We start from the raw sequence: 16,716 nt of genomic DNA on the forward strand, positions 1-16,716 counted from the left end.
CCCAGGCAGTAGTTCCTCTATGGACCAATCCGACCTCAAATGCACAGGTCAAGACCCCAGGACCAAATTTCCTTTGGTCCCTGTCTAGGAATGTCTCTGTCCATACAGCTGTCTCCTACCTTAACCCAAATCTCACCCCTTCAGGCCCACCCCTGCCTTCTCACCGTAGGGTGCACACCCAAGCAGTGAAAAACAGGCGATTCTAGGGAAGGAACACAGGGTGGGCATAATCTAGAAATCACTAAAGAGTACATGCTGCTAAATACATCAGCTGTCAACGCTGTGTAGGATGTAATGAAGTTTAACCACAACAGTCAGCAGTTAGAAATGGGGGTAGAAAAAGAAAAACAGAAAACAGTCATATGTGCACGCTGCTGGGACACTGATGCAGTGGTGTTTTGTTTTCAGTAACTTTTTCTAGACAAATATCCCTTGTGCCTTCCAGCCATGTACCCTTCAGGAGAAGACAAAAAGCAAAATAAACCTTATTTTGGGATTGAAAAAACTGCTGGGCTCTAATCCAGTAACATAGTAATGTGCTGGTTAAAATTAAGTAGACACTCCCCTACCAACCTCACACACACACACACACACACACACACACACACACGGATGATAATGTGGATTTGAAGTTGGAGGAAGAGCTTGAGGGGCAAAACTGCCATATCCTGAGCCCATTCAAGAAACAGCTTCCAAATTAACTTTCTTACCATGATGCCAAATTTCTGGATGTCCATGAAAGTAAGATCCTATTCCATGTCCTACAAAATATGGACAGACTTGCAAACCATTCTGATGAGTTATGTTGCTTTAAAAGTGACCAAAAAACATTTAATTAAATTAGGCATGTTTTTAATGCATACTAAGATTAAAAAGTCTTTAAAAATATTCTCTGAAAAAGAAAAGAATCAATTATAGCTAAAGTCAGATGATAACATTGTTTTCATTATTCTGTAATAATTTTAGTTTTTGCTGTTGCTTGTAACAACTCCCTTTGGATATATGAAGAAAGAATGTATCTAGCATAGTAGGTTGAGTCATTTACCTAAGTACACCATTCAACAAGGACCCTTCTAGACAACAAATGAGTGTGCATACACACATATAGGTTGATATACATAACCAAGATATATGCACATATAATGCAGGTCATAAAAACCTGCCTGGTTTTTATGGGTTTTCACAAAAAGACTGTTCAAATTACTACTAATTTGGGAACCAGAGGGGAAAAATACAATATAGAAATATGAATTTCTACTTCTATGGTTCCCTTTATTCTTCTCTATTTCAAAACATTATGCATTTTACAGACACATTCACACAAAAGGTTGAATCTGCTTTGTCAACATTCTTGAAACCCTCCAAAACTTTGTGATCATTTGGGAATTCTATTCAAGAGCTACAACACTAATAATATTCATAAAGAATGCTTTTTAATCATAAGGATCCTTAAGAAAGCTAATATTGTGATTCCTAATTCTTTTATGTTGTCGTTGTTGTTGTTGGAGACAGGGTCTCACTCTGTTGCCTGGGCTAGAGTGTAGTGGCATCATCACAGCTTACTGCAACCTCAAACTTCTGGGCTCAAGCGATCCTCCTGCCTCAGCCTCCTGAGTAGCTGGGATTACAGGCACACACCAGCAAACCTGGCTAATTTTTCTATTTTTTTTTGTAGAGATAGGGGTCTCACTATGTTGCTCAGGCTACTCTTGAACTCCTGACCTCAAGCGATCCTCCCACCTCCTGAAGTGCTAGGATTACAGGCATGGGCCACTATGCCCAGCCTGTGATTCCTAATTCTTAATGCTTCATTAGTTACTTCTACATGCAAATGTTTTGGGTTCCATCTATCCCACATAAATGAAACCTAGCACATAGAATCCAACCCTAAAATCTTCACCTAAAAGTTTGAAAAGCTGTTGAAATCAGGTGAACATGTTTATTTTGGGGAGCATCAGATAAGAACACATATATCATTAACAATTTATATTTTCATGTTATCAAAGGGCATAATGCCCCTAACCTTAACCATAACAATGGATTGGGACTTATAGGAATACTATTTCAATTCTTAACAGAACCAAAGTTTCTAGTTATCAAGCTGGAGTTTCCAACAGACCCTAGGTTTACTTTAACATGAACCCAAAGGCTTTTAGCCAGCATCCTTATGGGCATTTGTGTCTATATACTTTTTTCTAAACACTCCAGACTTTTAAGATATCTTCACTTATACCAGGATGTCACTATAACCAGCAACAGACAGCCTCTTAGTCAGATTTGATTTTGATGTAACTGATAATGCAGAAATAGGTAAGCTATGCATATGTTGAGGACAGGAATGGTCAGTCAACAGTTTTCATCTCTTAAGGTTTATTTTATGGTTATTTCTGCTGGTCTTTGCACTTTGGGCAGGAGGTATTTCTATTTGAGATGGGTGTTTAACCCTCAGCTGTGAAATCCTCTAACCTTTATATCCATGACAGCTTTCCCAAGGTGTTTCTATTTGCACCACACAATTTCTGAATAGAAAGTGAGGATAGAGAATGGATAGAAGATAGAAGAGAGATTATTACATAAGACATAATAATTTAGATTTTGTTTTAACAGGAATCGGTTCTACCCAAACCTATAAATTATGTTAGTTTAGTCCCAATAAACCTCGATGATTCTAAGAGCATTCAATATAAACTATTCTATTTTCTTTAAAAAAAAAAAAAAACTCTAGGTTTTTTTTTGTTTGTTTTTTAAAGAATCCAACTGATTGGCAGGTATCATGGCTACATCTTAAATGTGTGTTACAATGGCAATGTTCATTTTAATTTCCGATGGGAGGAAAGGAAGAAAGCCCATTCTGGAAAAACACTTGGGGTCCCACCCCCATCATACCTCTCATTCGTCTTCATATAATAAAAGAAGCTGTGCAATTACTAGGTGGCTAAGGATCTGAGAGCATTCTCCTATAACTATCTACTCCCTGGTCCATCTGGGACTTCTGGCTATAGGAGGATCACAGAATCTGTGTGTCATGGATGCAAAGGTTAGAGGATTTCACAGCCAAGTGGAAAAAAGAGGACAAATTTTGCTCAGTTCCTTGGTTGAGCACCCATCCCAATACATGATTCCCAGGAGCTAAGTACATACTTTTGTCTGCTTTTCAGGGTATTTTCCTTTTGGATTGGTAGTTAGTTTTTAACGTCTATTTATTGGGACTAAATAGGATAAAATCTCACTAATGTTCCTAATTACTGTTTAAAAGCATGCCCCTTCTACTATTTCAGGATAGACGGGGAACACAAGATTGTTTACCTGATTGTAGGCTTTAAATCTGATTCTTAGAGACAATCCAAGTGACTTGTAGTAGCAAATCCCACTCCTCTAACATGAAAGCAAGAGCTAGTAACCCTAATTGTGGGTAGGTGGAGCATATCTGCACCTCTTGGCTGGTGTGTTGGGGGAAATGGAAATAGCAGAGCGGGCAGGAATGTCCAAGAAGTGCCACAATTGCTCCCCAACACTGGCCACCACGGGGCCATGACCCTTTTCTTGCCTGGACATTTCACCGATGAAATCTGCCTTCTCTTTGCTAAAATCTACTGAGAAGAACGCTCCTGGTATTAGCTCTTCTGATTTTTTCTAACTAAAGTCCTTTAAGACAGTACAACACCTACCTACCCATGAACCCAAGCACATTTATGATTTGAAGCCCTTCATATGGAATATTTGGGGAGGGAGAAGAGGAAGGTGTATAAAGGTAGTTTATGAATTTAGGTTTCAATTATACTGTATCATTACAGTTCATGTTTCAGTTATGGTTTATAGTTGAAAGAAAAATCTCTTTTAAGGAATTTCACCTTGTGACCATTTTCTTCTGTTTAATTCCCTTTCATGAGGCAGTTGTACTCAACTGAAATGCTGTCTAGATAAATTTCTTAATACATTTCAGCTATTTTTTATGATTAAAAATACATTCCCCAAGAGGGCAGAGGAGTACTGTGTTTAAGTACATGCTCTTATAAAGAAATAAAAATGCACATGGAAATAGTTTTATTACCATTTTTTTACATGAATCCTATAAACAACACTAATCTCCAATGGTCACATCTCTAATAAAAGATCTCAAATGACATCTGATTTTGTAAGTTAATGGAATTTTACTTTGATCTTTCTAGATATTTATTTTAAGCAGTTGTCTTTGAATGAAGGAATGCACAAATCCAGGGATTCCCTGGGATGACAAGGGATGTTTAAGTACAATTTGTAATATTTTTGAAAGCCAACAACTGTTTTCAAAAAAAGTGATATTTTTTTTGTTTCAAACTGGATCACAAATTACTGTATTTTTCTTACAATAGTGCTGAACTTTTATTGGAGGTTTTCTGTTTCTGAAAAGCAGACATGATAGATTGAAATAAAAGATAATTTATTGCAATGCTTACTTTCATGTGCAGAGAGAAGCAGTGTAATTGTAATTTACAGTAGCTGTCAAGAAAAATCCATCACAGATGACATTAAAATGACTTATTTTGCCTGAGCCACTTATTGTTTAAATGTGCATAATCTAATAGAAAGAGATTATTTTTTAAAAATCTGCTTCATATTGTTCTAAATTAATATCAAAACATATACTTATGAATTAAACATTAAAAACCATTTATTGATACTTTCATCATGACATTTACAACTCTAAGTTTAAATTATTTTTGATTGAACTGTCACATATTTGTGATGCATGAATCTACACATTCACAATATACTTGTATATACAGATCATATAATCTAGAGATAATTACAAAAATACAGATTTAGAAATATTTTAAAGCAAATGGAGGTGCAGTGAGTATGATAACACTATGACCTAAGGATCACTAGGCAGCCCTCCCAAAGCAAAAGGGCACATAGAGAACTCTTTTCATTAAATCATCTTGACTGATACTTTTTGAGAGACATCATCCTATTCTTTAGGTTTCAGAGGAGAATTTCAGAATTTCCTATAGAGAGCTCAAGGTTTTTGGTAACATAATACTAAAATAAGCTGCTTGAATGCTCTTTTCAGAGTGTATCAGTGGAGGGGAGGCTATGCAAAAGATGGTAAATATCTTTAAATAAATGGGACTGAGTTGAAGGATGTTTGTAAACCTTTGGTCTGTAATGATTTCAAGTACTTTTGGCTTAAAGGTGGATATCATTTGTTTATTTACTCCCTTAAGATTCTGCCTGAATAAGAACAGGCAAAATAATAGATGTCCAGCAACACAGCTTTAACACATCAGAACAAACATTTGTTAGAATCAGGGCAGTTTCCTCTCCTGTGGCAGACATAAACCATCTAAATAATGAAATGTATTGGGGTAAAAGTAAAAAGTTCATTGTCTATTATTTTCCACATAGTTTTGTAAGTGCAGTTGTTCGGACTGATCTGGTTTTCAAAGGAGCTTGTACATGCAAATTCATACTCTGCGAAGACTGACCTTTGTATCCAGATAGCTAAAATCCAATGTCACTTTCAATTCTACTCTTCTTCTTCTTCTTTTTTTTTTATGTAGCTAGAATTAATGTAGTGAATATGTAATGAAATGCATTATCCTGCATGGAGATTTATCAGATTTTCCAACTGAATGCTATGCTTTGCTAGTACTAGCTGGAGTTCACCTGCATGTTGGTGTGGCGTGTGGCTCTTTTTTGTAAAGAGTTAAGTCGTACACAAAAAAAGGGAACAAAGGTCAGCACCCAGCCGCCACTTGAATGTGAGATTTTTCTTTTTATTCCCCTTGATGTATACTAGGCTCTGTGTTATTAGTCTTAATGATGGAAAATTGTAGTGTTGATACAAATCTTTTTTTCAAAGTAGTAGGCGGGAGCTCCATTTGTTAGTAAGTTTTTTTTGTGACTAAAAGCCACGGACAGTACATTTATGTAGCAGTAAAAGGCCTAGATGCTCTTTCCATAGCAGAGCTAATTATTCCTACTGTGACCTTACTGATCTAGCCTGTTCCTAGTACATCTCATCTGCACGCCTGTTCCTCTGTGTAGATGGTGTCAGAGAATATGAAAAACCCTATAATGAAACCATTTTCATGATGGAGAAAGGCTACTGGAGTTGCACTTGCTACAAAGAGGCTCAATTATATGAGTAATTGTGATAATTTTCTACATTCATAGCCTTCAATGGGGAAAAAAGAATGAGAGCCACAAAGGAAAATTACTTTAACAAGAAAGTACAGAGAGTAAAAATGGAAGAAGAGACAAAAAGGGGAAAAAATAACCAGAAAAAAAGTTTAAAAAATAGATCTGGAGGGAGGAATAGCGAGACAGGGAGAACAACAGAAATGCTCAAAAGCCCATGTGCAGCTGTGTTGCACAATTAAATTGAATTTTTTTTTTTCTGCAGTTGATGAATGTGACTACTGCAAATGTGCCTCTGTAGTTAGCTATCATTTGTTGTTCCGTGACAGGAAAAGGATAATTACCTCTCAGAGAGAATCAAAGGCTGACATGCCCTTTAGACACAGCCATGAATGCAGAGCTCGATAGAATGCTTGAATAAGAATCTAGTGTTCTCTGCCCCCTTCTACTGAAGAATAAATTTTGTTAAAATGCAAGAACACCACCAGTAAATTTGTTGAACCCTAGGTGTTCAAAAATATGAGGTGCATCTATCGACTCATCCCATTTGCAAAAATAAAACTGCATTTTGAATTCATTTCTATTATATTCATGGACAGTAAGATAGTGAGATATGCATTAAATTTCTTTTCCCAGTAGGGGTCTGATTCAACATTTCCTATGAAAGAACAGAGAGACACTATCCTTTTTTCCCAGGCTAGTTAGCCTATAATTTAAAACTGTCAAAAACACAATTTTGTTCAAAGTCTTCAATAAAAGCTTCTCAGATATAACCCAAAGAGATTTTACTAAAGTTTGATTCAGACACTGTTACAATATTTTTAAAGCCATACATACATTTAACTGATATTTTACTGCCTTTTTTCTTAAAGTATTTGAAGGCTTACAAAGAAAAAAGGCAGCATCTTTTCAAGGTGACTAAGCCTTCCATCCTTTAGACAAACGGGAAGTATTCAATGGTTCATATTAATGAGAACAGTACTTTAAAGGGTACTGATGTGATCATCTTTAACAAAATGCATTACTTTAAAAGAAAACACATATTCTGCATGTCTACTTCAAAACACTTATGGGGGGAAAAGACCTAAAAGTAGGTAACATGTTACCAAGAAAAGTCTTAGATTCAGAAAATATACATACACTCAAAAAGTAAGCATAGAATACTGTGTGAAAAACAAACAATGGTTTAGAGGAAAAATGAACCAGACCAAAAAAGGACAGAAGACCATCCTTGCAGGCTATTTGCTAATCTATTAATTTGAATGGTAAGGCTTGCTTGAGCTGACACTTTTTATCTTTGTATCATAGGAATACATTTCACTTCATTCCTTTATAAAATTTAGCTTTTCTCCTGTCTCATTATCCAAAGATTGGGATGCTTATCCCTTCTTAGGTACTTTCTTCCCTAGGGTGTGATAATATATCAAGCTAAAACAAAAGCAGCTATATAAATATTGCTTGCTCCTCCTAGAAGTTGCTTTGCTGACCCTGGTATAATTCACTTGTTTAAAACCCCTTTTTTTTTTCCAATCCCAGGGAACAACATTGCAGCCTGGCAGTTCACATACTGATATCAGACTGAAATGATGGTTCTGAATCATAAAACATGTCATCAACTTTATACCAAGCCACCAATAACCTTTGTACCATTTGCCAACCCTCCCTTTACTTGTCAATGTAAGGCTTACCTGATTGTGTTTCCAATTACAGAGAAGGGAGCCCCTGCTCTGCAGGCTGCAATTGCTTCATCTCTACACCTTCTGGCAACCTCCACTAACTTTTTCCCACATTCATCCACATTGCCCACCAAAAATGTTTCAGCGGTGTCTCCATGATAGCCATTGTAATAGACCTAAACACAGGCAAAAATTTTAAAATATGTGTCCTTGTTTAAAAATCTACTCTCCCTCAGTATATATTGTGTTCATCTATGTATTTAATAGACTCATGTGTTTTACCCTTCCACAATTACTCTCCAGTTTGTGTATAAAAAAGAAACATATATACCAAAGCCTTGCAAAAATTAAAAAGATGAAGCCATAAAATGATATCATAAAATTTAAAAACAAATAAGTAACTACTATGGCTAGTTCAGCATTATGATTGGAATACTGCTGTAATATTTTGATTCCTCAACTTATTTCTAAGAAGACAAAAATATATATCCAAAACTTAATGACCAAAGACAATGATCTACAATTACCACAATAGGTTTAGAGAACCAAGAAGTATTTAAGAGTGAAAAGTTTTCTTCAATGTCATGAAGACTTACTTGATCTTTTCTTTACCAGTTCTATATTTGGAAGTAATATATAATGACAAGAAGAAATAAGATAGACGTGTTGCTATTATAATAGACAGTAGGAGAATTTAGTTCTAAGAATTGAAGTGGCCCAATATAGGAGTGCAATATGGTATAGAAAAATCCTATGTCGAGACTTGAAATCATAATCAAATGTTCCTGATGGGGAGGTGGGGGGCCATGGGCAATATACATAACCTAAACTTTTGTACCCCCATAATATGATGAAATAAAAAAAATCTTAAAAATAAATAAAATTTAAGGTTTTGTGAAATTACAAAACAAACAAAAAAAAATGTTCCTGATAGAAGAATGTTAGCAGAAAATACTATATATGAATTTTTAAAGAATTAGAATATAATAAAAACAGGCTTAAAAGTAAAATTACAGAAAATAGAATTTTATCAGTCTTCATTGATTCACTAGCCCTACAGAATCTTGAAAGATACCAGATTCATTATAAAAAATCAATGATTACCAAACACTGTAACAGATATAGAAGGCAGAGGAGACTGGTTGAATATTGATCCTTTGATGTAGCATGGAATCTGTTATTTTGCATAAATTGTCCTATCTAATTATTTTTCATATTTTTCTCATAAAGTATTAGAATGCAGAAACTATTATAAAAATATATTTGAGCTTTCTGTTTTGACACTGAATTAATATCTTAAATCTGTATACCATCCTGCATTTTAAAAAAGCTGCTTTCGTACACTTTGTGAAGGTAGCAAGAAAGGTCTTCATTAGATCTTCACTTTATAATTCAGGAAACTGAGGCATGGACAAGTAACTTGTTTAAGGTTAGTGACACAATAAAAGGGCAGATTCAGACTAATATGATGCATTATTGGCTTCTAATCGAGTATTTACTATATCAAATTATCCCAATTACCTTGCGATAGAGTAGTGTTTTATACACTTATTCTCCGTGACAGTACTTTGCAATCCAGGAAAATATAAGTTTGGATTTTATACATAAGAATATAAAATTTGCTAAAATAAGCATGATTATTCAAGAATATTGGCAACTGTGAATGTTTATATAACTGCTTGTTAAGTAAAAATGTATTATTTTTTAAAAATCTTTATTTGCCTTTTCATATTACTGTTACCTTTCAAAATGACTACTTGAAGGATTCAAAATATATGGAAATACAATACTTTTGAAAGTCTATGGGGTAGTCATCTGTAACTTCTGTTTGTACCCACAAACTATTCTTGTCTTATACTTCATTTATTTAACAAATATTTATTGAGCAACTACTATAGGCATCAAGTCTTTTTTTGAAAAAACATTCAATTTTCAAGAGGGAAAGAAATCCATTTTCTTGTGATGTATACTAGATGTATGTAAACAATTATAAAATTCAAGGAGTATTTTTCTGATAAAAGTATAGGATCTGATAATGGACTCCTTCACTTAATAAAATATTTCATAAAAAATATAATTTGTTAAGATACTAACCTGTTTCCTAGTTCCTTCACATTTCTACACACTTGAAAGTATTTTATTTTGCTTTATGAGTTTCACAATTGTAAAAGAATCTGAATGTTAAAAACAAAACTGTTTATTAAAAGTCTTCAGGAAACTTAGAAAAGGCATATAGTATTCTCTTTGGACACATTGGAAACAGTAGGGAAGAATATGCCGATTTCATTCAAAGCAGCAATGTTTTATAGAGGGTGATTAGGTGAGATAATAAATGTAAAACCCTATAATCAGATACAATCCAAAATAAAAGCATACCATGAAAAAGATTTTACTCCAGGTACACTTAAAAAAATACCTCCTTCTACATGATTCTGAGTTGGAAAGATACCAACATGATATATGTGGAGCAAACATTCAAGTATTCTAAATAGGACAAAATGATATAGGAAATAGTATCAGCAATGAAAGAATCTTTGCCTATCTCCCCACACAAATTGATATGAAGAAAAAGGTTAAATTAATTTAACTAACTAAAAATCTGACTGAATACAACCATCAGATGCCTGTTTCCATCTCATTCCCACTCCTGCGTAGGTCTCATGGTCTAGATACAATTCTTAAAAATATTTCATTAATAAAAACCATATTCCTTGAATAGTGTCCATCTCAACTAGTTCTCATCAGATGTCTAAATTTCATTTATTTATTTAAAATTTATTTGTTAATCATCAGATGTACAGAATTTATTTATGATCTACATAATCCAAAAATACCGTTACAAATTTTTTTAATAAAAGGAACTGTGAAAATATAAATAATCCAAGTCTGAGAAAGGTTAAGAAAATTAGAAAAGGGTAGAGCTTATACAATTTGAAGTCCCTACATTAAATTACTTAGGCTTGTTATTTAAAAGAAAAGCTATTAACCATTTAGTGAAGACTTAAGTTCAGACAGAAAATCACTCTGCTTGTAGGGCTCAAGGCTCTCTATACCAGAAATGGAACATGACGATATCTTCAGGGATTTTAATAAATCTAGGGAACACTGCTAGCGAAAGAGTTGCTGTCCAAATAGACTGACACACACAGGCCAATGTAGCCCCTAATGACAGAGTAAGATAATGACAGGCCCCACTCAAAATCAGCAGGAAGAGGAAGATCAATCTTGGCAGAGTGAAGGAAAAATGCTGGCTTTCTTCGTGTTAGCTCATCTCATACATATCTAGCTTCAGCAGCTGCCCAGTGCTATGGTGCTCTGCGTTAACTACACAGTGGATCAATAACAATTACACCTTCTCAAAAACATGACACATAGCAGGATTGGGTTGACATTTCACTTAGGCCAACATTGATCTCAGTGCATCTGATTCCAGCCCTAAATTCAAGTCAGGCCTGGGTTTACTTGGAATAAACACAGAGTTAAAGACAAAAAAGGAAACCAGCTGCTTGCGTCTGGGTCTAGAAGTAAACAGCACTTCCACCGGTGCAGTTCACATTTTCAATTCACTCTTCCTGTTGCTACCAGCAATTCTGAAGTTGATCAAAGACTATTTTTTATATGATTTACTCACTGTGACATCAATGTTGATAATATCTCCATCCTGAAGAGGTCGACTGAAACATAAACAGAAAAAAAATGGTGATAGGCAGATCTCAATAAAAGGAATATAAAAATAAATAGCTAATGACTGCTATCATAAACCCAATGAGTTAACAATGATGATGTGGAGTGAAGGAGGAATAAATGGAATAAAGATATCTCACCTTTAACTTATGTCAGACACATCACATTTTACAAGCAATATATAATATGAACACATTGCCATTGTTTAAAAATCAACTATTTTTTTTCAAAACATGCACTTGTTACCTTAATTTTACCAAGAACTAAAACAATAGTTGATAGCAAATATTTGCCAATATTTGGATTTTTACCATGTATATGGTTAAAATCTAAGAAGGTAAAAGAAATATTTAATGCACAACCTCTTTTCTAGATTACATACTGCTTTAATAAAACATTAAATGGTGGTGTTATATCCATTTAGAAGCAAAATACTTCCAAATTTCTATTTTACCATATTCAACTTCAGAAGTTTGTCAGTGGGGTTCAAAAGAATGATAGTATCTTTCAACATATGTTATAGATCTTAGTTTCATGTTTTACTTTCCAAAGGAACAATGTGTTATTAAGAAATGAATACCTGTCAGGAATACCATGACAGAGCACGTTGTTTACAGAGGTACAAACAGATTTTGGAAAACCTCCATAGCCTAGAGGTGAGGGATAGGCATTATGACTGATGATTTCCTGATGAACAAGAGCATCTATCTCTTCAGTTGTCATGTCAACCTAAAATATTCAATAAAGAAATTATGCAGTGACAGTTGAAGACATCTCCTGTATTTATCAATTATGTCTATAGCAATGGTACTTCTATATGAGACTGTATAAATGTACTATGACAAACTTATGGTACAACATTTTAATTAATAATGATTAATGTTACAATCCTAAATTGTGCCTTTTTTGACAATCATTTGGGTATATGATGGTGTTATAGACTATTGGGAAATAGGAATTTTAAACTCTAGGATTCTCTAAATCATTTGTGAATCATTAAATGATACAACTCCATTTTAGCTTGAAGATTTCAAAAATATGTTCTTCAGCAATTCCTTCTTCTTTCTTAATGGTTAGTGCCCTGAGCTAATGAAGGCATATAAATAAATGCTCAAAAGGATCTTCAGTTTAGACAACAAAGCTTAAAAAGTAGGTCAACCCACACCTTTTTATCTCAGTGAAACATTACATGGTTTTTGCAGCAATGGCATGGATATTATGGGGTATCATTTAAAAAACTGAGTCTGCTATATTTTGTAGAGATTTGATTTTCACTAATCTTGATTTCTTTCATGCCTAAATAATCTTTTTTTCTTTTTTTGGAGACAGGGTCTAGCTATATTGCCTAGACTAGTCTTGACTTTTGGGTTCAAGTAGTCCTCCTGCCTCAGCCTCCAGAGTAGCTGGGATTACAGGCGTGAGCCACTGTGCCCAGTTAAATAAATGTGTTTCTAAAAAAAATTTTTCCCTCACTAGAAGGTATCCCAAACTAAATTGCTCCCAAACTAAAAGAAAGCTGAAATTGAGTTTTCTAAGTTCACGAACATTATCTCCATGAACTTATATATAGCATTCTCAACCAAAAATAAAATCTCTTATTAAACATTAAGTATTTATTCAACAATGTTCTTTGTGTTATTTTATATTCACATTATGCTTAGTCATGTTGCTATAACAAGTTTATTACATAGACGATACCATAAGTTATTTCATCTTTGAGTATTACTTCCTAAGTCTGCAGGCCCTTATTTTGGAAACTATAGGCTCATATTTTCTTTCATGATCCTTATATTTCAGGGTATTTCAGATTATTATGAAAGAACTAAATCTTGCAGGACAGTTTACACAATTACATTGCTATATTACATAGCTGTGCATATCTGGTCTGATCTTTCTTTGCAAAGCTAACGCAAGAAAACAGGAGACAAAGTACAAGGTAGGGCAAATCTTCAGGTACACACAAATAATGTGGGGAATAAAAGCAGAAATTACAGGCAGGAGCAAGAGAGCAAAAGTCAAAGCTATCTGCCACTGATCAACCTGGATTGGCTGATTCAACCCAAAGTATCTCTAGAATTCTGTTAGTTAAAACTGAATTTGGATTTTAAATTACTTCTTGAATGAACACATAAAATAATAAAATTCCTTTCCCCCATATTGAGGCCTTACTTAATGCTTTAAAACAAATTAGACATGTACAAAGAAAAGTTAAAGAGTTAAAAGGAAAGAAAAAAAGCAGAGTGTTTGTGGCCCCTTATGTAAGTCGTTCGGAGGCTTGGTGAGACGCCACCTTTAAACTCTTTCCAGCCAGGAGGAGGACATGACGGGCCAGCTGACAAGCCTGACGAAGCCCTTGAATCTGATCTTCATTCTTAACTTCTATGCTGTCTCCCCAGTCGGGTACAATGCCTGTCGTCACATAGTCTGGCTTCTTTATGTGCTTGAGGAAAAAGGATTGAAAACGAAGATCAGAACCCAGCGCACGACAATGGGATCATTTTTTCGGACACAGCCTCCTGCTTCATGGAGCTCTGCCCTTCCTGCCGGAGCACCGACCTCCGAAGCCAGCACAACAGACCCTCCAGGCTGCCCTGGTTCCTTCCCCTGCCCTTTTGAACTTAACATTGCCTGTTAGTGCTGCCTCTGGACGGTCTGTTAACCTTACCAAGCTTTGAGTCAAACTGGACTGAAGTAGACTTCTGGTCAAAACAAACAGTAGTTTTCTTTTCTTCCTACTCCCAACCCGGTTAGAAGTATGTCACCATTGATGAAAAATAGCACCAAGCTTCCAATTTGCCAAATGGTTAATTAAGAGCACTTTCATCTTCTTAACACAAAGATAAAATTTATGCAAAGGATAGCTCCCAACACCCTCTCTCCATGAAAAATATGTAAAAAGGCTGCCTGTCAAGTTCTCTGAAGCCTATTACACACACACACTTCTTACACTTTGCAACCATACTCAAACCGAGAGGCTAGAATAAAACAACTTTCTTTTTTCCCCAAGTACATAAAAATCACCTAGAATATTTCCATTATCTGTCAAGAACAAACAAAAAGCACCTCCCAAAACTCAAAACAGACGACTCTGATCACTCTTACGGACCATTCTCCACCACTTACTTAAACTTGTGGGCAGTATTGAGAAAATAAATACTATCTTACACACAGAGCTTCTTTCAGTCCAAGGTTTTGCACAGTTCTTTACAAACTATTTATAGTTTGTAAAGCATTACAAACGATTAACATTGTTGAACCGTACATAGTAAGGCTACACAGCAGTTTAGGACAGGAAGCTGAGGGAGATAACAGTATTCAATTGAAACATCGGCAGAGCTCCGGAAGAGCTGAGGTTAGGGCTCGCCTCTTTGTGAGGTCCACCACGCAGGACTTCAGGATCTTTACTTGTTCTCCTGCTCAAATGGGCTTTTCTGATACAGGTAACGCTGTTGTCTGGCTTGCCACAGCTGAGCTCTGGAGGAGCACCTGCTCTCCTGCAGCTCCACTGCACGTGCCCACAAATGCTCCCCAGGTCTCCCCCAAAGAGCCTGTGTTCTTGTATCCACTCTGCTCTGTGATCGGGCAAGGTTATAGCTACAGGCAGAAGGGCTGTTGGGTTGTCACTGAAATTGACTGAAATGTCTAAAACAATACATCTCCTCTCTGGAGATTTCTTTTTCTTTTCTACTAAGGAAAAATAATGTCAATTTTGTGACTAATTCCAAACGCTGGTTCTCACTGTGCCGGCCAGGCCTCAGCCGAGCCAAGGAACGTACTCTGGATCTCGAGGCCTTTCTGTCACAGCAGCCTTTGCCACGAAAATGGGCCACTCATCTTCAGGAAGCATAGCACATTTAATGTGGGTTCAGTATAAAAAAATGCATAAAAGGGAGAAAGCAGGTGATTTTTGTGACAAATCTATATTTCTTTTAGCTGTTCTTCTTCCTAAAGGACTCACACACCTCCTTTATATTGCATTTTGAAAAATGGATAGACTGCTTTCCACAGAATTGCAATCTCTGGGAAAAAAAAAAAATCAAGAATGCTCTGAGACGAGATGTTTTATTTAATTTACTCTAAAAGACAATTCAAAGACAGTGGCAGCATCAATAAAATGGAAAGTATAAGAGCAGGCTTTCAAAAAAATCTACTGTATTAGCTTTGAGAAATCTCTTTGGAATCACCCCAATTTTATAGTCAATTTTTTTCCTCTAAAAAAGTTAGGAAACTACATACATGGAGTTTTATCTTCATCTTAGGAATTTAATATAGAAAATTTCATGATAGAAATTTTAATTCTAAATAAGCTAAGCAGTTGAAAGCTCAGAGCTTTATTTTTAAAAAATTGATGTTACAGCAATGCAGGATGTTAAAACTTCTCACATCACTATTTTAAATCACAAACCAAGTTTTAAAATTATGACTCAAATGGCTCAGAAATCAAAGATACAAAAACGTTTGATCGCTTCTACAGTCAACCTTTATCTTGGCTGGAAAAAGCAGCAGATAATAGGCGACACGGTACCTTAGGGACTGGATGAGCTGAAGAAACTGCAGCCGGCAAAACTATACTGTGTGAAATATCTCTTTGTCTCCGAAAAAAGAAATTTCTTCTTTGTTGACTGCTTGACTGCTTGTGTAAGTAGATATGATTGAGTCGTGAAGAGAAAATTCTATGACAACCTATGAGCAGAAATAGACATATGTTAAGTTAAAAAAAAAACCTAACATAGTACTCCATTTGAAGATGTTGTACTGTTATCTATTAAATCATCATTCTAATACTTTATTGACTCAAAAAGGAAAAGCCCCAAATAGAAAGGAAAGCAGTGGTATTCTGAGCTCTAGTACAATAGTAGCACAGCATATTTATTAGCTAATACTATGTTTACATAAATGCTTGACAATGGAAAACTCTAGTGGGAAACTAACATATAGAAACATCTGCTAAGCACCAGGTCTGTAAAAAGAACAATTTCTGCTGTGATACCTTATGTGGCAATGTCCAGGCTGACCCTGGATTCAGGGCACTGTTTTGATGGCTTTATACTCTTTAAAGCCGTTTTCCTTTCAAGAATCACGGACAAATTGCCAGCTGCACTTTTTGCCCTCCATAGGATTACTACCCTGTGTTAAGTTCTCGGGCAGTGAGGTATTACACTGAAATTCATTGTGATGAATGCTCAAGGCAGATAAAGACTAACTAGCAAAAATGTAGTAGGTGTAACCTCCC

The 16,716-nt window shown here is 35.4% G+C and overlaps 1 protein-coding gene across 1 annotated transcript in view; it reads right to left on the reverse strand.

Annotated features, from left to right (window-relative positions):
• METAP1D (methionyl aminopeptidase type 1D, mitochondrial) overlaps positions 1-16,716 on the reverse strand; it is a 76,920-nt gene that overhangs the window by 2,103 nt on the left and 58,101 nt on the right. Inside the window, 6 exon segments of the mRNA XM_069471081.1 lie at positions 711-808; positions 7,812-7,975; positions 11,431-11,473; positions 12,064-12,212; positions 13,774-13,923; positions 16,009-16,166. Of these exon segments, the coding sequence (XP_069327182.1) occupies positions 711-808; positions 7,812-7,975; positions 11,431-11,473; positions 12,064-12,212; positions 13,774-13,923; positions 16,009-16,166 (762 nt within the window).

This window comes from Eulemur rufifrons, chromosome 1, assembly GCF_041146395.1.
Source record: "Eulemur rufifrons isolate Redbay chromosome 1, OSU_ERuf_1, whole genome shotgun sequence".
NCBI lineage: Eukaryota > Metazoa > Chordata > Mammalia > Primates > Lemuridae > Eulemur > Eulemur rufifrons.